Source organism: Pistacia vera, unplaced genomic scaffold (assembly GCF_008641045.1).
Source record: "Pistacia vera cultivar Batoury unplaced genomic scaffold, PisVer_v2 Contig507, whole genome shotgun sequence".
Lineage (NCBI taxonomy): Eukaryota > Viridiplantae > Streptophyta > Magnoliopsida > Sapindales > Anacardiaceae > Pistacia > Pistacia vera.
In genome coordinates this window covers 530,652-553,865 of record NW_022196343.1, presented here as the reverse complement: position 1 = coordinate 553,865, position 23,214 = coordinate 530,652, and the positions used below count along the sequence as shown (strand labels likewise).

At 33.6% G+C, this 23,214-nt stretch overlaps 3 protein-coding genes across 6 annotated transcripts; 1 reads left to right on the top strand and 2 right to left on the bottom strand.

The window, feature by feature from the left end:
* The first annotated feature begins 352 nt into the window (after positions 1–352).
* On the top strand, positions 353–2,988 carry LOC116105985 (mannose-6-phosphate isomerase 1-like). 2 transcript variants are annotated; one of them, XM_031392355.1, is made up of 5 exons: positions 353–856; positions 953–1,102; positions 1,531–1,743; positions 2,141–2,407; positions 2,484–2,988. In XM_031392355.1, the coding sequence occupies exons 1-5, from the start codon at positions 515–517 to the stop codon at positions 2,802–2,804; spliced, it is 1,293 nt and encodes a 430-aa protein (XP_031248215.1). In that variant the 5' UTR covers positions 353–514; the 3' UTR covers positions 2,805–2,988. The 2 variants fall into 2 exon arrangements, with proteins under 2 accessions (XP_031248215.1, XP_031248214.1); XM_031392354.1 differs by having other exon boundaries at positions 935–1,102.
* A 2,067-nt stretch (positions 2,989–5,055) lies between these two features.
* LOC116105998 (LEAF RUST 10 DISEASE-RESISTANCE LOCUS RECEPTOR-LIKE PROTEIN KINASE-like 2.1) lies at positions 5,056–6,885 on the bottom strand. Its single transcript, XM_031392365.1, has 3 exons — positions 6,561–6,885; positions 6,320–6,355; positions 5,056–6,221 (listed from the first exon to the last, which is right to left on the bottom strand). The coding sequence occupies exons 1-3, from the start codon at positions 6,748–6,750 to the stop codon at positions 5,110–5,112; spliced, it is 1,338 nt and encodes a 445-aa protein (XP_031248225.1). The 5' UTR covers positions 6,751–6,885; the 3' UTR covers positions 5,056–5,109.
* A 3,926-nt stretch (positions 6,886–10,811) lies between these two features.
* Positions 10,812–13,941, bottom strand: LOC116106002 (LEAF RUST 10 DISEASE-RESISTANCE LOCUS RECEPTOR-LIKE PROTEIN KINASE-like 2.5). 3 transcript variants are annotated; one of them, XM_031392370.1, is made up of 5 exons: positions 13,074–13,941; positions 12,852–12,887; positions 12,386–12,421; positions 12,250–12,285; positions 10,812–12,130 (listed from the first exon to the last, which is right to left on the bottom strand). In XM_031392370.1, exons 1-5 carry the CDS (start codon positions 13,729–13,731, stop codon positions 11,088–11,090), a joined length of 1,809 nt encoding a protein of 602 aa, XP_031248230.1. In that variant the 5' UTR covers positions 13,732–13,941; the 3' UTR covers positions 10,812–11,087. The 3 variants fall into 3 exon arrangements, with proteins under 3 accessions (XP_031248230.1, XP_031248231.1, XP_031248232.1); XM_031392371.1 differs by lacking the exon at positions 12,852–12,887 and adding an exon at positions 12,576–12,611; XM_031392372.1 differs by lacking the exon at positions 12,852–12,887.
* Positions 13,942–23,214: the final 9,273 nt, after the last annotated feature.

Genomic DNA, 23,214 nt, shown 5'->3' with positions numbered 1-23,214 from the left:
AATGATAAATCTGGCGCCATTATCTGCTTTTGCTTCAATTTTTAGATTCTATGAAACTTATTCACTACTCTTTGTGGGCATCTTACTTTTACTTTTCAAAAAAAAAAAAAAAAATATTAATTATTCTACTCAAGATTAATTAATTATTTAATTAAAAATTAATAAAAAATATTTTGTTAATCAAACAAAAAATAAAAGGAATTTAGTTATTCGGAATATAAAAAAATTAGGGAAAAAAAGAAAATAGGTAGTTACTAGAGGAACCTTTACTAAGGTACAACTGTTGAAGCCTAATATAGTCCAGGTGCCGTATGGTGTGCAGTAAGCAGTTGTACGTAACCGGAAAAACAGATTTCTTTGTTCAACAGATAAACAACTTTCAAACCCAAAATCTCTCCAAGATTTCTCTTAATGTTGTTCTTTACGTAACAACCTCAAAACAAACCCTTGTTTCTGTTTGTGTTTTGAATCGTTATATCCTTCTCTTTGAACCCGTACGTGTAACTATGCAGACATGGAGCAAAGCCAAATCCAAAACCATAACTTGGAGAAGAAGAGAAGAAGAGTGTTGAACAAGCCCCTGAGACTGAGATGTTCAGTTCAGAATTACAACTGGGGAATTCTCGGTAACAAATCGTACGTCGCTCGCTTGTTCTCTCTCAATTCCGGATCGCACATTGACCCGGACGAGAGTTATGCCGAGTTGTGGATCGGGACTCATGAATCCGGACCCTCGTTTGTGGACGATCAGTTTGGTTGTTTGAATAGTCTCAAGGAGTGGATCTCGAAGAACCCTGATGTGTTGGGCGATCAGGTGTTGAAGAAATGGGGCGGTGAGCTTCCGTTTTTGTTCAAGGTGAGTTTGGTTAGAGTTAGGCTCTGAATTATGAAAGGATTTGGTATTGTTTGATCTTGATTTGGTTGAGTTTTTTAGGTGCTTTCGATCAATCAGGCACTGTCGATACAGGCGCATCCCGATAAGGAATTGGCGAGGGCGCTTCATAAGTCTCAGCCGAGTTTGTATAAGGATGATAATCACAAGCCCGAATTGGCATTGGCCTTGACTGAGTTTGAGGCATTGTGTGGCTTTATTAGCCTCAAGGTAACATAGTCTTGTTCCCTATTTGATCTTAGATTGATTGATCATCATCATGAGTATTTATTTAGTTTCTTCAATTCAGATCAATGTGTTGAATTTAGTATAAAATTTTTCGGAGCTTCGGTGGAAAATCTATGAATCTGCATTTTTCCTTATTGCATAGTGTGGACATATGAATTTGGATCATACTCAGTTTTTGTGCATTTCCTTGTTGTATTTGTTATCGTGTGATTGATTGTGGAGTTGAAGCTGAGTGATAATGATTATTGTTGTAAAAACTTGTCCAAAAATAACCAAAAAAGAAGGGGATTAACGGCGTTTAGATAAAGAACTGAAAGGCTGCAGAAGGGATCATCTTTATGTACTTAAATAATCTGATGCTCTGTGTGATTAAGCTGATTATTCTGTATTTACTGCTTCATTGTTTGCAGGATCTTAGGAATGTCTTGTTTACAGTTCCTGAGATTATAGAATTGGTTGGGGGAGCAGATGCAGAACAATGGTTACCTGTCAATGAAATGGACAAAAATCATGAACTGGAAGCAGTTCTCGAATCCATTTTCAGTCAAATTCTGCTGTCAAGTAAAGATAAAATCTGTCAGAGTCTGTCTAAACTGAAATGGAGACTGAATTTGGAGAAGAAGGTACCTTCAAATCATGTCTCTACTCTATAATTTTCAATTCAAATTTTGTTGTTGAAATCTGATAGGAACCCACTCCCAAATTGATAGGAATTGGGCTGGGAGAGGGTCTTTGATAGGAATTAGGTTGGGTAATGTTCCTTTTGTGGGTTTGGATAGAACTCTTCTTGGAAAATCAGCTTGCTAGGGGAGAGTACTCAAGCCCTTATAAATCACATGTTCACCCCTTTTCCTCTCAATGTGGGATCCTAACACAATCTTAATTCGGCTTGACAAACATTCCTGCATATGTAGTCTATCAAATTTAGGTTGTGTGAATGGTAGCTTCTCACACTGTTGGCCGCCAGAAATTTCACCTGCTGATTCTTTTACAATGTTCTAATGTGCTTCACAGAATCAGAAAAGGCAGTTGACAGATAAAGAGAAGTTGGTGCTGAGACTAGAGGGTCAATATCCTGCTGATGCAGGAGTCATAGCAGCATTTTTACTGAACTATGTGAAGCTGAATCGTGGCGAAGCATTGTGCATAGGGGCAAATGAGCCTCATGCTTATATCTATGGTGAATGCATAGAATGTATGGCAACTTCTGACAACGTTGTTCGCGCTGGCCTTACTTCTAAACACCGGGATATCCAAACACTTCTCTCAATGCTAAAACGTCGACAAGTAATACCTTCTTCAACTTAACCAAAATTTGCCTTGGCTCCTCAAGAGTATAATTTGCTTAGTATTTGTATTGCAGGGTTTTCCAGAAATTCTGCAGGGACTCTCATTGAATCAATACACAACAAGGTATCTCCCACCGTTCGAAGAATTCGAAGTGGATCGTTGCATTCTTCCTGAGGCAGCATCAGTGGTGTTTCCCTCAGTGCCAGGGCCATCTCTATTGCTGTTCATAAGTGGGAATGGCACAATTGGTGCAAGTGTACCAGAAGAACAAATGGTTGAAGAGGGAGATATTCTGTTCTTGCCCGCATACATGGAGTTCACCATAACATCAGAATCAAAAGAGTTACATTTGTACAGAGCTGGAGTTAACAGCAGCTTTTTTCAGGCTTATTGATAATTACCTTTTATTAGAATGAATAATCAACATAGAATATGTTTTAACACCACAATAATCCCAAGTTATAGATGCACAAATTAAATTTTGCTTAGTTTCAATTTATTCTTTCATTTGTTTGCATGGTTTTTTTGAAGAGTGTAATGAGTGGATCATGTGATTTTCTAAGGAGTGAGTTTTATTTATAGGCTGTTGTATTTATTATTGATTAACTTTGCAGAATATGACATGGAATGTAAATCCCAGTAACAAGTGTGTCAAGAGTTAAACAAACATGAAATTTGATCTATAAAATAACTAGCACACTAACCACCACTGGGTGGCACAATGGTCAACTATGACTTTTAGGTGTGTTATTCAAGAAGTCTTGATTTCGTTCTATTTAGGTTGCTAATAGGGGTGGCCATTGGGATTTACCCGACTGTCAACTTCAGGGTCTTAGAGGATTAATTGAGGTGCACGCAAGCTGACCTGGACACCTTCGATTACCCAAAAAAAAAAAAACTAGCAGACTCTTTGAAATGCTAAACATAACAAGAAAATCATTTAAAAAAATTGGTTTGATTGTTAAAAAAATAAGTACCGATTAACAAGTTCTTTTGCAATGAGAAGCTGATAATTTCAAGTTGATATGTTGTTGAACACTTTACCATCAGAAAAGAAGAACGTGAGAGAAGCTGTTGAACAATATCAGAGAAAATAAAATAAGTTTAGAGACTCCTTTTAATAGTTTAGATCATTTGAGTATTCTGAACGTAAAATGTAGTGAGAGGGTGTGCAATATACAAGGCTAGTGCAATCAGATATTAAAGAAATTGCAGAAGGAACAATTAGGTGCTTTACCGAATCTTAAACCATTTAAAGCAAAAGGTAAGGAAAAATACTAGTCTTGCTCACTCACCTTACTCACTTCTCTTACTCACCTTTGTTAAAATGACATATAGTATCCGTACTATGTTTATGGTACCTTTACTATGCTTTATATTTACAAAGGTGAGTAAGAGAAATGAGTAGAGGAGTGAGTAAGGCTAGCATTACTCAAAGGTAAGACGATGTTTTAGGAATCAAATTAAAAGTGTGAAGATATGGGCTGAAGTGTATGCTGAAAACTATCACAAATCACTTGACAGATTATGATATTAGTAATAAAGTGGCTTGGGTAGAACTAAGCCCAAAAGCTAGCTCAAAGAAGGAGAGAGTCCAACCATAACAGCCTACCAACTTGACGACGTGAGACAAATTCTCGTGCTCAGGGTGCAAGGCCAGGTCCAAACCCATCATCACCTCAAACATATATAGCATGACAGCCCACAAATTCAACTTCAATTCCCTCTCTCACGCTCGACGTGCAAGGCTGGGTCCAAACCCAAACCTATCATTGCCTCAAACAAATGTATGATAAAATGACTTGGGTAGAACTCACTCTGAAAAACTAGTTCAAGGGAGGAGGAAGTCTAACCACATATATACATCATAATAGCTCGCCAACTCCACGATGCGGGACAAATTCAACTTCAATAATTAGCATCACTGGAGACTAGTAAGATCTCAAGTTGGTATAGCATCCACGATTGGAGAAAATATTTTTGATGGGTTTATGGTGTTAAAGGCTTCGAAAATGAGGAGATTGGATAAATGTACTGGCTTTCTTCATATTATTTCTTCAGAAGATAAACTTTGCATCCCGTTTACTGGTTGATATAGTGAAAACGATTGGACGGTCCTTTCCGTGAATGTAAGCTTTGTTAGCTGTTTTTTCTAATGCTTGGTGTTCTGTGGCCTTGCTGGGACTGTACGGAAGTTGAGATTCCTTTTGCAATGTGAAGGGGATGAGTCATGATCTGTTGGGTTTGAACAGGCGAAGATAATTGCCTCAAATCTTTATAATTAAGCTTTGTTTAGTGCATTCATCTTGAAACCTGGCATTTTCATCTGTTGCTTTGAGTTAATGCTAATCCATAAAACAAATTGATCGCAGTTAAATTATCATATTGTTGGATTTTCCTCTTAAGAACTTTTCCTTTCTTTGAGAAGATCAAGTTCTATGCTCTTTCCGTTTCTCCCTTTATCTCACATGGAACAGATGATTTATTATCCAGCCCTTGGATTCCAGTGCTGGCCATATTTTTGAAGAAAATTTGACAATATCAATGGCATTACAATGTAAGAAAATTAAATCCCAATGCCTACTTCTAGAATAGAGATGAACACATATTCATTAATGTTCAATCAAAACATGAAATTGGTTGGTGTAGACATGCATTTGGATGGGAAAACAGGGTAATTTGATTACAATGCTAGCATATTAGCTTATAAATGGAGCTGAAGAATCTCTTGCTGGCGATGATATAAGAGGAGTTAAAGGCTTGGGGGGAATTTGCAGGGAACTAAGACTTCCTTCCAACATTTCCACTACTCTACTCATTGCTGGCCTGTCTGAGGGGTAAGTTTGTATGCACCACAAGCTCACTATTATCATCTTCCTTGTACATTCTTTATCCTCTTCACTTGCAAGCCCTTTCAATAGAAGTTCTTCATCTAATTCAAGATGGTTGTTAATCCAATGTGGGAAATATATTTCGCTGGTATTCTCAACCATGACATTATCATTTTCCCTTCCTCCAACAATTTCTAAAACCATCATTCCATAGCTGTAAACGTCTGACTTGTGAGAGACTTCCCCAAAATATCTACTAAACACTTCTGGTGCAATATAACCTATAGTTCCTTGTGCACCCGTCATAGATATGACACTTTCTTTCTTGGGACAAGTTTTAGCAAGGCCGAAATCAGAGATTTTTGGACAAAAGTCTTCATCAAGGAGAATGTTTTGAGGCTTAATGTCCAAGTGCAAAATTCGCGTGTTGCAGCCACGGTGTAAATATTCTAATCCTCTAGCTATGCCGACGACAATTTTGTATAACGTTTCCCACTTCAACTTATGATTTGTGTTGGATTGAGTTTTTTCATATATGAATTTCTCAAGTGATCCATTGGGCATATACTCGTAGATAAGAGCTCTTCTATGACCCTCAAAACAGAAGCCTAAAAGAGTCACAATGTTAACATGAGAAGTCTGACTAATGGTAGCCACCTCATTAATAAATTCTTCCCCATTTCCTTCTGGTTTGTTTAAGACCTTCACTGCCACGTTATGACCATCGAACAGACTACCTTTGTAAACATCTCCATAGCCTCCCTGACCTAGTTTATGCTTGAATGAATTGGTCATTTTCTTAACATGAAAATAGCTATATCTTTTAGGAGCTAAGGCTCCATAGCTCCTCAAAAAGATCTCAATGTTCTGATAATTCTTAGTTTTCTTCTTCCAGAAGACTATGCAATTATTGGATGATAATTTTCTCCGGAAGTAAAAAGCTAGAAAGATCAACATGCCAATTGCAGTGGCTGTTATCGCTGTTGTCAAAGAAAAGAGTCATCAATTTTAATGCCACCAAAAAAGAGAGCTAACAGGAGACAATTGTGCTACTTTTAGGAGTTGAAGATTGTATTACCTAGCGCAACTTTTTTGATAAGACCATTAACTTTGCCTGCAGAACAAACCGTAAGAATTAAAGTAAAGTTCACAGAGAAAAACAAAAATTAGAGCTGTCAATCTGCTGATCCTAATCCTTAAATCTCCAGAATGTTACAGATTCTAAAGTGGTTATGCTTAACATTGAAAATAATTATTTCCAATGGAATCAAGTTTGTCAATTAAGATTTCCATTGAAATTTCAGTGAAAAGGGGCTTACCAGGACGTTTACAATGCACAGCATGAGGCCTATCAGGGCAAAAACACTTGAACTGGTAGGTAGATGCAACAAACCCACACTTGCCACCACTTTCTTCACATACGCTGCAGTTAGTTGCTGTCCACTTTAGTAAAAACCCTCTTTTTATCACCTCTTCAATTCCAAGACCACCGCTGTCTCCGCCGTGCATATCCACCGGCGTAGCCACTTGACCGCTGCCACATTCCTTGGACGCATTTCCCAGATTAGGATCATCTTTAAACAGTGCCAAAACTGTCCTAGTTTTGTTGTTATCTTCACACTTGCCAGCTTTATACTGTAAAAGTTTTCCAGGCAATGAAGAGCTGCAATCGTACAGCAAAAGGAGTTCAGTTTGGTTAGAAACAAGCGCAAAGCGGTCGTCAGGAAGAGAAAGTCTTTGGTTTCGAGGATGAGGGGGATTTATACAAAAAGAGTTAACATTAATGGTTTCAGAAACCGCAGCGTTTGATACACGAAGAGAATGGTTGCTGTAAAAGATTTGGAGGATAATGTAGTCGATATTGTGCAAGTTTAGAACTGGGTTTCCTTTGTTATTGCATGAGAGGTTAAATCCAGGTTAGCCACAGAACGGTTTTTGTTGGCCCTGGATATAAAATGGGAAGCTTATGTTTCGTCCATCTCCACAAGTTTTGGGCTCACAGGCTACATAGTGAGGGTCCACAGCTGCTAACACTGTTCTTGAAAGCAGAAAAAGAATGGAAGTACAGACGCTTGGAGATGGAAACAAATGAAATATGAAGGTAAACATGAAGTTTTTTGTCATTGCTTGAGGGTAGAGAGGATATGAATGAATTTGTAATTGAAGAGTCTTTGCCTATGAAAGTTTAGCAGAAAGGGAACTGTGCAGGTGACTTGACAAACAATCAACTACAAAGAAGAGAAATTAACTGCAGAGGCTCAATCCATTGTCGACTAATGAAATGAGACCAGCTTTATGAAGAATTTGGGCGATTTCCACAGAGAATACTTTGCATTTCTTCTTTCTATGTCGTGTGATTTCTATATATTATTTCTTATCAATATTTCCAAAACTGTTCATTGAAAAACACCCCAGTTGACTTGAAAAGTGGATATAGCGAAGACTTGTAAGATCAAGTTGTGATATGCATGGTTCTAGAATTATGAAAATTAAATACCCCTTTGTGCTTAATAATGAGATCATAGTGAGATAATTAAAGAATTTATAAGATTATGCATAAAAAATCACAATTTAATTTTTTCTTACAGTTTTTGCATGTTTAGAATGAATTTTGTGATTGTGTAAGTTGATATTAGGGTCTGATTCATTAATTAGAGTTGATTTTGTCTCATTTATGCTATTCTGGGGTTAAATTGTCATAAACACTTGGGGTGGATTCTGTCACTTTTGAATCATCCAGGGACCAAATAGTACCTTCACTATTAAAGGAAAGTAAAGAGTCGTAAAATGGCCGGCCACCAATAGTCAACACCAAATCCCAACCCCATTTTGGAGAAGCTATTCAATTGGTTGTCGGTTACTTGCTCTTTGCCCGTCCAAGAAGCTAAGAATTGCCCACTAATGTTAAATATAAAAAAGAGGAAAAGAAAAATTGAAAGAATTGGTGCATTAGTTAAGAGGGCGGTTGGGGTTGATGTTAATTTTTAAGGGACAATATAAAAAATGTTTGTTAAACATTTTTTTTTCAATAATTAAATTGTTAAAACCAACTTACGTATACTTCGACTAATCTTTAGACGAAGCTATATACATTATTCATACGTAATTATAAACCATTTTTAAAATTGATTAACTTTGAAATTGATTTATAAAAGAATTTGGAAAACTACCTTTAGTATTTTTTTAAAATCAGATTATTCTTTAAAATGATTTTGTGATATTAAATGACAAGTATACCCTTATATCGTTTATCTAATTACAAAATAAACTTAAATATATATGTATCTAAATTTAGAGGTGGGCAAGGCCTGGGCCTAGGCAGTCTTGGGCCTAGGCCTTCAAGGTCCGGTCCCAAATTAGGACCAATCACTGTACCCAAATCCTTAAGGACCGGTTCTAAAAAAATTATTTTATTTTATTTTATTTTATTTTTGTAAAATTACATATTAATTCCTAAATTTATTATGCATTTCATATATTATAGATGGTGTTGTATATTTGTTAGGAGGGTTTATGTAATTGGGTAAGGGGTTTTAAAAATTAATGGGCCTAGGCTGGGACTGGTCTCGAGCCCGGGCCTCTCCTCCCTTGGGCCTAGTCCGATCCCAAGCACCAGTGTTGGGATCGGGTTTTGAGCTTGGGCTTTTTTCCTACTTCTATTAATTTGATTAAATAAGAATTTTATAATATATATTTTTTTAAATTAAAAAAACTGGATTGACAGCCTACTGTGACCACCGGACGTGGTGGCCGGGTGTTGGATTCCGACAAAAGTCAATGAAGCGTGTTGGCATTACTACCATTACCCTAAGGACCGATGTGAGCTAATCTGTTAGAATCTAGAGGAGGATTCTTATCTGTCCCTGAATATAAAATGGGTAGCTTAGGGCATCTCCAACCCACGCCAAAGCGCCACGCCATTTTGGTGTGGTGCTACAGTGCTGCGCCACACCAAAATGGCGTGGCACTATAGCGCCCAATAATTTTTTTTTTTTAATTTTGCTTTTTTTTTTTCTTTTGTTTTGTTAAGTTAATTTGAGTATTAAATTTTACACCAAAAATCACACCAAATTTGATTATTTGTATTTAATTTAATTTAATTATTATTTATAATAATAAATTTATAATAATGATATAATTCAAAAAATGATGAAAAATTAAAAATAGAACTTTATTCAATGCAAATATTAAACTACAATAACTTAAAATAAAAATTAACACCAAATTTGAGAATGTCGGATTTCGAAATTTTCTTGCTCGACATAAACAAATCAAGGATACAGAGGCTCACCATGCTCTTCGAAATGCATTAATTGATCATTTGTGGGAAGGACATACTAATTCGGAAAATTAAATTACTATCAATATGGAATTTTACCTTTGTGTTGTTGTTGTTGTTGTTTTTTTTTTTTTGTATCATTTTATATTAGATGTAATGTTTTTCTATATTAAATGTAATGCTTATTTGATTAAATAAATGTTTAATTTTATTAAATTAGTATAATTTTCAAAATAATTATTATTTAATAAAAATATCATTCTCAATATTTAATTAATATATACAAAAATAATGAGTGAAATAGATTAATTGTTGATTATTACAATAAAAGAAGAAAAAAAAGAATATTCTTGTTGGTGTAATATTTGGAGATGGAATAGTGTTTTGCACCAAAATTTATATCAATTTGGTGCAATTTTGCACCAAAATTTATACCAATTTGGTGCAATTTTGCACCAAATTGGTGCAATGGGTTGGAGATGGTCTCATGGTCATCTTTTGGCCACTGCTATAGGCTTTGGGCTCACACGCTTGGTTGTTCTACTCTACAGAACCGAAGGCTGTTCCTGCAAGAAGAAAGATTTGCAGTGAAGATACAGAGGCTTGTTAATGGAGAAGCTAAGTTTTGATCCATTAGTTTTGAAGGGTAGAGAGGATAATGAACTGATAACCGTGGAGTCTTTGTATGAGTTTTAAGGCAAAAACCCTAAGATGGGTCCTAGAAACCTGTCAAGAAGTTGTCAAAGTTATCAGTTAGCTGGAAACCTGAAACTTCTACTTCTCGCATTACAGCTTTGTAAAATTTTGTCTAACATATTCTTTATGAAGAGACTAAACTACAGATTTTAAAACAGTCAAGATGTCTGCAAGAGAAAAGGACTGTCTAATCAAACCAAATCAAGCATATGCAGCCAAATATAAAAATAATAGAGCTTGATAATGGAAGATTATTTGCCTCCTTCAAAATCTGAGTCTTATGATGATTTAAAAGAAAAAGGTTAGGCAGAATTTTGATCCTGGCAGTCCTGGTTCAGTGAAGAAACGTTCTTCGAGCCAAATTCTTCCTTCCAGGAGTAGAAAGTTGTGGTGGAAATTGTTCCTCTGGAGCCATAGGAATCTTCGGATACACTTGAACCAAATAGAGCTATAAATTTGGGCAAAATGGAACCCCCTTGGATCAATTAATAGAGAATTCTTGAGCAAAGACTGGAGTGGCAATCACAAAAAGGCAACCGCAACAGGGATGGTTTTGATGATGGAGTTTCAGCTTTGTGATGGCGCTTTGGAAAAAAAAAAAAAACACAAAACTTCGATCGTGATGTAGAATCCAAAATCCAAAATTCTTTCTGGAATTGAAATATATCACAGAGAAATTAATACTGGCAAGACATAGGGACAGAGTCTCAGAATGCTGCCAATGGCACTGATATACACATATTACTCTTACAGAAATATTTTGTTAAATAAACAACAGACATATATTACAAGATTGAAAGCTTTCCGATCATCAGTGAACCAATAGTATTCAGTGAAATTCATTGGAGAGGAAGCAGGCGATCTTGGGAAGTTAAGGCTTGGGCGGAATTTCCAGGGGACCAAGCTTTCCTTCTAACATATCCACCACTTCACTCATTGTTGGCCGGTCAGAGGGATTACTCTGAATGCACTTCAAGCCCACTATTAGCATCTGCCTTGCATATTCTTTATCCTCATCATTTGCAATGCCTTGTAGTTCAAGTTCTTGTTCTAATTCAAGACGTTTGTGAACCCAATCTGGAAAATATATTTTACTGATTTGATCAGCTCCGATATCAAGATTCTTTCTTCCTCCAACCATTTCTAAGGCCATCATTCCATAGCTATAAACATCCGATTTCTGAGACCCTCCAATTTTTTGACCTGGTGTTGTTAATTCTGGAGCAATGTAGCCACGAGTTCCTCGTCCGTTTGTCATCTCTATGATACTTTGTTTCTCAGGACATATTCTAGAGAGGCCAAAATCAGATATCTTAGGCTTGAAGTCTTCATCTAAGAGAATATTATGTGGCTTTATGTCAAAGTGCAAAATTTGTGTCTTGCAGCCGCTATGTAAGTAGCACAAGCCTTTAGCTATGCCAACTGCAATTTTATGCAATGTTTTCCACTTCAGCTTATCATCTATCATCAATGGATTTTCTCCATAAATGAACTTCTCAAGAGATCCATTAGGCATAAACTCATAGATAAGAGCTCTTTTGCCATTCTCTTCAGAACAATAACCGATAAGATTGACTATATTAACATGAGAAGTGCTACTAATGCTTTTAACCTCATTACTAAATTCTTCTCCATTACCTTTGGATTCGTTCAAGACCTTCACTGCCACATCAACACCATCGAGGTTACCTTTGTAAACACATCCAAAGGCTCCTGTCCCAAGTTCTTCACTCAATGAACTCTCAACTTTTGCAAAACTGTATCTTTTAGGATATAAATTGAACTCAATGTCATCTTGACTTCTCTTAGTTTTCTTCTTCCAGAGGGGCATATACATATTCCATGATGATTTTCTCCAGATCAAGCAAAAAACTAGAATTATGGTCAATATTGCAATTCCAGTGACTACTACAGCTGCAATCAAACAAATGGTTGAAGAAGATTATGAACAGTTAGGCCATAAAGGATAAACAGTTGTAATAATCGAAGACAATCATGTACAACTTTTAGGAGAAGGGAGTTTACTAGATTACCTACTGCAACCTTTTTTATTAGACCTTTGCCATTACCTGCAAAACAGACCATAACATTTGTTTGAAGTAAATTTTATGGAGAATAAAAAAAAAGAAAAACCCAAAAGAATGGTGAAAAAATTGTAGATTTACTTACTTGAGCCAGGTTCTGGAAGATCTCCAGCTGTTACATCTTACAACAACAAAATTAAGAAAAAGATCAATCCCAATTTAGAAATAAGAGATACCAATTTGGTTGCAGGAAATGAGCTAAGAATTTTCAACATATATTAGACTGAATAGTACATCTTAATTTAACGAAGTGATAAAAATGTAGATTTACTTACTTGAGTCAGATTTAGGAAGATCTTCAGTTGTTACATCTTGGAACAACAAAATTTAACGGAAAAAAAAAAAAAAAAATCAATCCCAATTAAGTAATAATAGGTAAATGGTAAGAATAATTTTTTTTAGCTCTTATCCGTGTAGTTTAGGGGACTTACTTGGAANGAAATAAGAGATACCAATTTGGTTGCAGGAAATGAGCTAAGAATTTTCAACATATATTAGACTGAATAGTACATCTTAATTTAACGAAGTGATAAAAATGTAGATTTACTTACTTGAGTCAGATTTAGGAAGATCTTCAGTTGTTACATCTTGGAACAACAAAATTTAACGGAAAAAAAAAAAAAAAATCAATCCCAATTAAGTAATAATAGGTAAATGGTAAGAATAATTTTTTTAAAAAAAAAAAAAAAAAAATCAATCCCAATTAAGTAATAATAGGTAAATGGTAAGAATAATTTTTTTTAGCTCTTATCCGTGTAGTTCAGGGGACTTACTTGGAACTGTCCATTTAAGTAAAAACCCTCTTTTAAGTCTTTCTTGAATCCCCATAAGATTGTCTTCTTCATTTATATCCACAGGTGCCACCACTACATCATTACATTTATCCAACGCGTTACCCAAATTAGCATCGTTCTTATACACCGCCAACAATGAACTATTTTCGCCGTCACAGGAAGAATTCACCTTGAAAAAGTTGACATTATCAGGTAATTTTGAGTACTCACAATTATATATCAAAACAGTTTCTTTTTGAAGAGGAACGAGCTCGAAGTATTCATCAGGAAATGACAGGTTTTGGATTCGGGGAAGTCTATTGATACATGAAGTATTTAGTGTTGCAGAAATCAGTGGGTTTGAGAGAAGAAAAGACTGGTTTGTATAGAAGATTTGGTGGATAGTGTAGTCGGTACTGTTTATGTTGAGAATTGGATTCCCTTGGTTATTGCATGACAGTTGGAATTCAGGATGCCCGCAGGAGGATTCTTGCTTGTCATGGATATAAAATGGGTAGCTTATGTTTAGGCCATCGCCACAGGATTTCGGCACACAGGCTTCATTGTTATGCTGCACAGTGCCTAAGGCTGTTCTTGCCAGAAAAAAGAAAGTCGTGAAGATACAACAGCTTATCAATGGAGACAAATTTTGATCCATTTGTGAAGAACCTTCCTCAGATTCTGAATTTAAGGCAATAAAAACTACCTGGATTTGAGTAGTTGTGAAACTTCAATAATCCGAATTTCCTTGGAACTTTGTTGATCATTTAGTAAAGTTCCGGCACAATTTCACTGATCTTTCTAGCCTCAGAAGTACCACAATACTTTATGTTTTCCTCTGTTATTTATCCAGGAGATTCGCAAATAATTGTACTCAATCCAAATCAGTTTCCAAGTCAATTGACTTGCTTTTAAAACAGGGAATTAAGTCGGTTTATTGGGAACCTTCAGCCCCACTGACCCACTTAAAGTTCAATTATTGCCTTCATTTTTCCGCTGAACTTTGTCTCTTTCTATGAAAGTTTACTAAAGCAATAAGAGAGCAAATTATTCTATGAAGATTCCTCTTTCCGAGTAGCCGCCAGCCTTGACATAAATAGTTGATACAATCGGATTGCTAAACCTTCCACGGCTTTACTGTTGATGGGGTATAACCCGTTATGTTTCACGTGAGCATGCTTTACCCAAACGACATTTACGGGGTGAACCCAAAACTTATAAATTTATCTGTACTCTTATTCGTGATACGTGACAATTGTATAGTCATATGAAACAGTTCTCTTAAATCAAGGAAAATCTTCAAGAATGTTGACTGAATTTGCTATAGTGGCCCCAAGTGGTCAACTAGTTTCATGACTTTAAAGCAAAATGTTGACTGAATTTATGGTTTATAAATGACTGAGAAGACTTCTATATTTCCAGGAAACTAGGTTACTGTTTGTCTTCATCCTGTTTCAAATATTATACCCAAGTGCCGATTACAGTAGAAATCTCTCTGAAAATCTGGCTTATGTATTCTTTATTTTCAGAGTTAGAGATGGTTTATATGTTAATTTTTTTTATCCTTTCTTTTAGAAGATCAAGCTCCCTTTTTTCTGTGTCTTCCTCTGTTTCTCACAGAACGGAGGATTTATTATCTTGCCTTTGGAGAGTTGGAGTTCAGTGCTGGCCATATTTTTTAAGCAAATATTCATTAATCTTCAATGGATTTATATTTATTAGTAGCGTAATATGAAAGCAATACAATATTATTGAATTAATATATATATTTCATAACAACCTAACAACTTTGACTTTGACTTTGTAGGACAAATAAAACTTTAACACTCCCTCTCATGCTGGATGTACGGGGCAGAATATATATATAACAACTCAACAGTTTGATTATGTATGACAAATAAAACTTCTAACACTCCCTGTCATGCTTAGAGGTGGAAAAAATGGGCCGGGTTAGGCAGGCCAACCCTAACCCGGCTCGTAAAAAAGAGGGCTCAAACCGACCCGCCTTAATGGCGGGCCAGGTTGAGCCCAACCCGCCAGCAACCCCCGGGCGGGCCGGGTTACACAATGGTAACCCGGCGGCCCGTCGGGTTGCTAATTTGTCCTCTTTGCAAGAGGCCCGCAACCCGGCGGGTTGCTGGCGGGTTAGCATAGCCAACCCGCGGGTTCGCTGTTGCCAACGGCCAACCCGCCGGGTTGGCCCAAAAAAAATAAAATAAAATTGTAAATCTTTTTTATTTTTTTCAATTACACTTTTACCCTTGAAATATAGCCGTTTTATAGCCGTTGGAGGGGTCTTTTTCGTCATTTTCTTTCCCTATTTTTTTCTATAAATTGGCCCTAAACTCTCATATTTTTCTCACAACTCAAATTCTCTCATTTTCTCATATTCTCTATTCTCGCACTCTCTCTCATTATTCATTTATTCTCTTAATATTTTGTTATCAATTTGCTCTTATTTTAATTTTTATTAGGTTTTGCAATTTTAATTCAATTCCATTTCCATATTTCCAAATCTCTTTCTTTAATTTTATTTCTTCTACATCATTTTTTTTTTCAACTACAATTCTACAATGATAGATATTTCTCTCCATCAATTTCAATGAGGAAGAAACTATTATCCTAGTCCTGTCCCGCTGTTTTACTATGATGCAGGAGATTCAAATAGTCCCGCTGTCCCAATCCCAGTCTCAAAATCCGATACACCTCAAAATATGCCGTCGATTCCAACAGCGCCCGGTGGTTCTGAAGTCGTCCTCGTAATCGTCGTCCTCGTCCACTTCATCTCAGCTGAGGCGGGATCATCAACTGCCGTCGAAAGCGAAACCACACACTCAGACGTTTGGGCGCATTTCGACAGTTTTACGAGACAGAAAATGGCGTTCAAGTCAGAAAGCAAGATGCAAATATTATGCAAATGTTTATAAAGCTATCAGGTAATGATCTAGTACTTTAAAAAGCATGCTAATAACATATTAATCAACATGGAAATAGAGAAAGCAATCAAACTCAAATCTAATATGGTGTACTACTGGGCATTATAATTCTGATGTATATAGGAACGGTTAGCTTATATATTGCTGCATCTGATCAACCTATTAATATGCAGAAGATAAATATTTGAAAGATTTGTTCAAAATCTTTTTTTCCAGGATTTAAAATTTCTAAAACTGCAACTAGAAATGATTTAATAAAATTGTTAAAAAAAATTAGAATAAAAATAATATTTCATACTTGTCATATTAGTGTGGCTTAACTTGCTGATATTTGGAGTGGTAAGCTAAACAAGATTATATTTGTGTGACTAGTCATTATTTTGATAATAATTTAAATTATAAATCTTTATTAGGATTTAGATTATATGTGGATCATAGTGTTTTAAATCTATAATAAATTTTGAAGTTTTAGAAATTATGATATTATTGATAAAGTGTAAGTTTAACTTTAGATAATGCAAGTTCTAATAGTAAAGCTATAGAATTTTTTCAAAATAATATCTTTTATATAATATTTGAAGTTTTTTCACACAGCTTGTGCATGTCATGTTATTATTAATGTGAAAAGTGGTATGAAAACATTAAAAAAAATATTGATAGAATTAGGGAATCTTTAGCTTGGTTTACTAGTAGTAAATAAAGAAATGCTGAATTTCAAGAAGTTTGTATAAATCAAATATGTCTCCTAAACTTTTGCATTAGATATGCCTGTTAGATGGAATAGTACTTATTTAATGCTTGATTTATGTTTACCTTAGTATTTTGTAGCAAATAATGAGGTCCTCATCATTTGGAAGAAATGATGTAAGATAGCTAAAGTTTTCATTCTTTTCTCAAATGTTTTTACCAAGCCACTTTACAACTTTCTGTTTGTATTATCCTACTAGTCCATTGGTAATACATGCAATTAAAAAATTTCCGAGTTATTTACAAAAAAAAAAAAAAGATGAAATTTTACATGCACCAATAAAGGCAATGGAAATTTTTTTTTTGAAATATTAGAAACCCGTTCCTTTTCTTTATTGTTTAGGTGCTATTTTGATCCTAGAATTAAATTAGCACGTTTAGAAAATGTCTTGACAATTTAAGTGAAAATTTACAAAACGAATCAATGTCAATCAATAGGAGAGGTAAAAAATAGTCTTTCGAAGTATATTTCCAATATGAAAACAGTTATGGGAACCCGCAGTCGCAAAGAGGCGAAATATCCAGAGAAGCTGTAGCAGAAGAAACAAATGAAGACTTATTCTCTTGGAATGCACTGAATAGGCCGAAGAGGACCCAGTCCGAAGCACAGCCTCCTCTTCAAAGCCCACACCACCACAACAACAACAAACAACTAATATGCTGTCCTCCATGAGTCGCAGAGTAATGAACTTCAACAATATTTGGCAACCCGAAATGTTTCAACAGGTCACTTTGATCTCTTGAGTATTGGAAGCCAAAAATGTATTTTTCCGTATTATCAAGACTTGCCTTGGATGTTTTCGCTGTTCCTGTCTCAACCTTCTCATCCGCAAAACATTTGTGCAAGTGGAAGGATTTTAAATGAAAGAGGACTAAACTTGCTCCAAGATTGAAGTCCTCACATGTCTTCGAGATTGGGAACGTCGCGCCATCAAGATCAATACAGGTTTCGACATGCTTTATAGAACATTTCAATTTTGTAATATAGATGATACAATGAGAGGTCCTAGTGAACCACCACTACAACAATATACACATATAGTATGAAAATTAGCTACGAAAAGAAAAACTATATCAAATACATATTTCCAGCTATAAAATTCATATTTTATAGCTAATTGAATATTTTAGTCATAGAATTTCTCCCTCGAAGCTAATATTCATTTATTGCTTTAACTTATTAAATTGTGGCAATAGCTATTCATTTAGCTACATGTATTAGCTATGGTAAAACATTGTAGCTAATTAATGTATTTAGCTATAAATATTTCATTTACATGGCATATAGTATCATTATTGCTATGAGTTTTAACTATATAGCTATTATTTGTGCATTAGCTATAAAATATTAGATTTGTAGCCAATTTGTATTTAGCTATAAACATTTTATGTACTGGCATTAGTATCATTATTAGCTACAATTTACTTATATAGCTATTATTTATACATTAGCTATAAATATTAAAATTTGTATCTCTTAGGTATTTAGCTATACAAATTTATTTTCATGGTAGTGACAACATTTGTATCATTGTTAGCTACTAGTCTCAATATATATTTAATATGTGGGTATTAGCTATAATTATTTGAATTTGTAACAAATAAAGAATGTGAAAATTAATTTGCTACAATCCTTATAGTATGCAGCTAGTATTCTAATTTATCTTGTAAGTAATTATCTTTATTACTTATGAATTAAATATTTATAGTCAAATATATGTGATACCACACCACTAAGATCATAATAAGGGAACCTTAACCAATAGCTAACTTAAAAAAGACCTCTTCAGCGAGCTAAGAGTGTGAGCTTTTGTAAAATAAAAATTGTATTTTAAAGGATCTCTAAGGTTTTTGTCTTTTCTATGATGATTTAAAACTAACACTTTATAAAAGTAAGTGATTTTAGGTATGAGATTGAGATATTATAAAATTGATAATGTTACATATTTTTATATATGAACTTGTATGTATATTTTAGATGACTGATGATGACAGCGTAATGAAACTATTTAAATTATTTACATTTAATAAAAGAATATTTGGTTGTATGGAAGATAAGTTTTATTAAAACTTGGTGTATATATCAAAATAACCAAAACCACCATTAATATATTTATCAAAACCTGTCTCACTTCACAAATTATTAATATGAAAAGCAAATTAATGAATTGTATAACCATAAAACTTTATAAAATTGAAAACATAATTTGTAAAATAAGATTGAACTCAATCGTACAATCATTTAAACAATAAAAACTGTATCAAAAAACAAATCAGACACATTTCCGTTATTAAATTTTTTTCTAGTGAATGACCGTTTACAAATATGAACGACTGTTCACTTACATGGACTCCCGTCCATATTATATGGTGGGGTTCCATTTATTAATGTGAACGATCATCCATATTTGATGAACGGCTGTTCACTAGAAAAATTTAATAACGTGAAACTGTCTGATTTGCTGGTGTAAATTACGGGATACGTAGGCAGATATAAGATTTCGGTGTAAATATCAGTTATCTTAGCATTGTTGCTCATTAAACCACTATTTATATATATATATATATATATATATATATATATATATTATATAATATAATTATTATATATATATTATATATATATAATGCTCAATTAAATCACTATATTTGATATATATATACGGACACTGGTATTTTTATACCGAAATCTTATACTGGCCTACGTGTCCTGTAATTTATACAACAAATCAACACTTTCACGTTATTAAATTTTTTCTAGTGAATAACCGTTTATCAAATATGGACGACTGTTCACTTACATGGACTCCGTCCATATTATATGGACGGGTTCCATTTATTAAGTGAACGATCATCCATATTTGTGAACCCGTTCACTAAAAAATTTAATACGTGAATGTGTTTGGTTTGTTGGTGTGAATCACGGACACGTAGGCTGGTAATAAATTTTCGATATAAAAATACTTGTGTCCGTAGCATTATTGTTTAATTGAGATTATAACCAGTTTAGAGTGGCTATTTAAGAATTTAATTAAATAAATCAAGCTTTTATTATATTTATTTGATACAGTTATATAAAATAATTAAAATAAATAAAATATATTTACATTAAATAGGATAAAGAGTAAAATTTTCCCAAATTGTAAAAGTAAAACTGGGCGGGCACTTTTATCCCTTCAATGGCGCTTTTTTTTAGGGTTTTATTTGAAGTTTTTATTTTTTCATAAACATGGGGCAGTCAAGAAAAAAGGGCGGCAAACGATTTCAACAATCAGAAGATTTACAGACAATATTCAAGCTTAAAAGGTTAGTTTCTTTTGGAGCTAATACAACATCATTGAGGTTTTTATTTTCTAGTGTTCTGTGCTATTTTTTCTTTTGCAAATTATTTTACTTGCAGTTTTCTTTCGAGAATCAGTTTTCTTTGAAGGTAGTTTTCTTTTACAACTTACTTTTTTCTTCCGTATATTAAGTGTTTATATTGATGAAATCTCATAATTTTTTAGGGTTTTTAAAAAATACACTTATTTGATATTTATTAAATTTTTTTTAATGACACATTATTAATAAAACACATAATCAAACACACCCAAACACATAAAATCAAATTTTGTGAAAAAATAATATTATACTATCATATTAAATAGGCCATGGCTTCACACATGAACCACATAATGCCAAAATTTAAGAAAAATTGTATTTATAATATAATATAATTACCCTGCGTCAAACAATAAAAGAAGAAGAAGTAAAAAAGTCATAAAAAGTCATGACAATTTACTTTGTTACATGTTTAATACCTGTACAGCACCTCTGCTTTTTATACTTGATACTTGCTACTTAGCTTTCAAGGCTTTTATGTTCTCATATATAATATGGTGTCATCAGAGTTTGCTAATATATATATATAATATATATATATATATATATATATATATTTGGACATTATGTCTTACATTATTTATTAGCATTTTGCAACCAAGAAACCAATCTTAAGGTAGTTCTCTGAGGCACTCACTCTGCTAAAATACCATTACATAAATATATTCACAATGTATTCTTTTCATGACCCACTACTTTTTTATGTGCAGTTTGTCTTCATTCATAACTTAAGATTTTAGAAAATGGATGATGATTAATTGACATTGCGGTTTAAGAAAATTTTCCGTTTTATGGTCATAGCTCAATAATGTTTTTTCTTTCATTTATTTATTTATAATTTGATGATTTATTTTATTGTAAATATACTTTTTTTAGAATACCAACACCATGAGTAGGCGTGGAGGTTTAGTAAAGGCAAGAAAAAACTAAGCCCACTGATAAAAAGAGTGATCCTGCGGATAGTATCTCTCAAGATATACAAAAAACTCATCATGAAGACAAACTCAATAAGGTGCAATCTACTACAATAGCATTGAAAAGTCATGTCTTAATCACCATTCTCGTATACAGCCAGAAAAACAACTCATTCTATTGGTAAACATCATTTAGTCATTTATTTTTTAATATTTTCTGATCACCAAGTCAATTCATTGTTATGTCTATCATGTACACTCATTTTATTTGTTTGTTAGTTTTTTAATATTCATCTAACTTGAATCTACTTTTTTTATAATAAAGAATGGGCATACCGGACATGAACAATAAGATTTCATTATGGAGGATATTTTGTCTTTTCACCTACACGAACATATGTCATGGTTAGAGTGATTGAGAAGTACTATGATTTTGATTTGGAGTTGTTTTCTCCAACTTTGCTTTGTTGGATTACATAAAGAAGAACTGTGACTTTGATAACTTCGCGGAGACAAATTGTTTTACCTGAAGCCAACGAGTATCCCTCAGTGATCTTATGGGCTAGTCCAAATTGTTGATGATGATGACGTGAGAAACATGCTTGCAAGTTACGAATACTAAGGGAATGCATGTTAACATTTTTACTCTCTTAGAAAAGGATGATATAGTGTCTTGCTATCCTGAAAAACATAATCTTGGAAATGTTTCGAGAGAATCAACCAGACATTTTTGGAGGAACCACATCAAATGTTGGAATGTGAGGCATGGACATCAGGTTTTAATTTTAATTTTTTCCGTTTTACTTTCATGCATTTCATTTTCTAAATGTCATACAGTTCATTTGCTAATAATAATTATTCATATGATTTTTAGGTCTAAACCGAAAAAGGAAAACAAGAGGCCCTACGTGCTGCATAAAAATCATTACATTAGAAAAGGAGAAAAATTGCCCATAAATTTGATGAGGATCATCAGGCTGTTGATGAAACTCACAGATTTTTTTTGGTTTTTAGGACAACAGTTGCGAATAAGTCATGTTGTCCTTTACAAATAAGGAGTGGAAAAGAACTTAAAGACATGAAATTGACCATATGTGGACCATTATCAAGGTAAGATGGATAAGAAATAAATATTTATAATATTTTGTATTTTGTTTAATATATTAAAGTGTAGAATTTGAAACTTTTTTATCTTATATGCTTTTCAGGAGATTTGTATTGAAAGAAGTAGAAGAAGGAAAAGCCATTTTTGGTCACATGAATGCCTTATTAGCCATTTTTGGAAGTAGACCAACTAAGCACAACTTATGAAACAAGTACAAACAACTAGGAAGGAAGCAAATGAGGGTGGAGAGGCAAAGAGGGAACAATGAGAAATTAGAAGATTGTGAAAAGCAAATGGAGGAGATGAATAGACGATGGAAGAGAAGTTCATGACGATGCTTACAACTCAAGTCAACAATCTTCAATAATAACCAAATCTCTTTGGATGAAATTGAATTATTTTGAAAATTGCATATATACTATGAAAACCATTTGGCTTTTACATTAATCATAAAGTGATATTCAATGATTACATTAATCTATATGATTAATCTAAGTTCTTTTTCAAATTTAGTATTGCAGGTTGGTGGAAATTCTTAAATGGTCAGGAAAGATTTGTATGACTTGAAGATTCATATTTTGTAAAAGAAAATTAGTTGATAACATTAAATGACTAGGATGAAGGATTTTAGGAGTAGACAATTATGGTTGGAAATGACTTTGCTAATGTAACTTTTTATGTTAGAATTTTTTCGTATGAGTCTATATCATTTAATATAAATTCCTATAAATTTGTAATTATATTAAATTTGTTAATTATAGCAACATTTGTACATTAATTAATTGAAGCAATAAATTATAAATTTTTTAATAAATTATTTGTTCCAAGCAAATAATTATAATATTTAGCTACAAATTAAAAGTATTATACAAGTTATTTCAATATTTAGCTAGAACAACTATGTCCTAGCAACTGAATTTCACATATAGATATGACTTCAATATTTCCATAGCAAAAATTATAATATTTAGCTACAAATCGAAAATATTCATAGCAAGTATTCAATATTTACTATTAACAACCACTCTATAGCAATATTTTTCATATACAGATAGATC

What these genes read in the sequence shown, in the direction of transcription:
- LOC116105998 (XM_031392365.1), bottom strand. Translation starts at nt 6,750, where the DNA reads ATGCACGGCGGAGACAGCGGTGGTCTTGGAATTGAAGAGGTGATAAAA. An exon ending in TGTGCATTGTAAACGTCCTG is followed by an intron (nt 6,356 to 6,560) that starts GTAAGCCCCTTT and finishes TTTGTTCTGCAG; the next exon opens with GCAAAGTTAATGGTCTTATC. An exon ending in TATCAAAAAAGTTGCGCTAG is followed by an intron (nt 6,222 to 6,319) that starts GTAATACAATCT and finishes CTTTGACAACAG; the next exon opens with CGATAACAGCCACTGCAATT.
- LOC116106002 (XM_031392370.1), bottom strand. Translation starts at nt 13,731, where the DNA reads ATGGATCAAAATTTGTCTCCATTGATAAGCTGTTGTATCTTCACGACT. An exon ending in TCTTCCTAAATCTGACTCAA is followed by an intron (nt 12,422 to 12,851) that starts GTAAGTAAATCT and finishes TGTTGTTGTAAG; the next exon opens with ATGTAACAGCTGGAGATCTT. An exon ending in AATAAAAAAGGTTGCAGTAG is followed by an intron (nt 12,131 to 12,249) that starts GTAATCTAGTAA and finishes GTTTGATTGCAG; the next exon opens with CTGTAGTAGTCACTGGAATT.
- LOC116105985 (XM_031392354.1), top strand. Translation starts at nt 515, where the DNA reads ATGGAGCAAAGCCAAATCCAAAACCATAACTTGGAGAAGAAGAGAAGA. An exon ending in GTGGCTTTATTAGCCTCAAG is followed by an intron (nt 1,103 to 1,530) that starts GTAACATAGTCT and finishes CATTGTTTGCAG; the next exon opens with GATCTTAGGAATGTCTTGTT. An exon ending in CAATGCTAAAACGTCGACAA is followed by an intron (nt 2,408 to 2,483) that starts GTAATACCTTCT and finishes TTTGTATTGCAG; the next exon opens with GGTTTTCCAGAAATTCTGCA.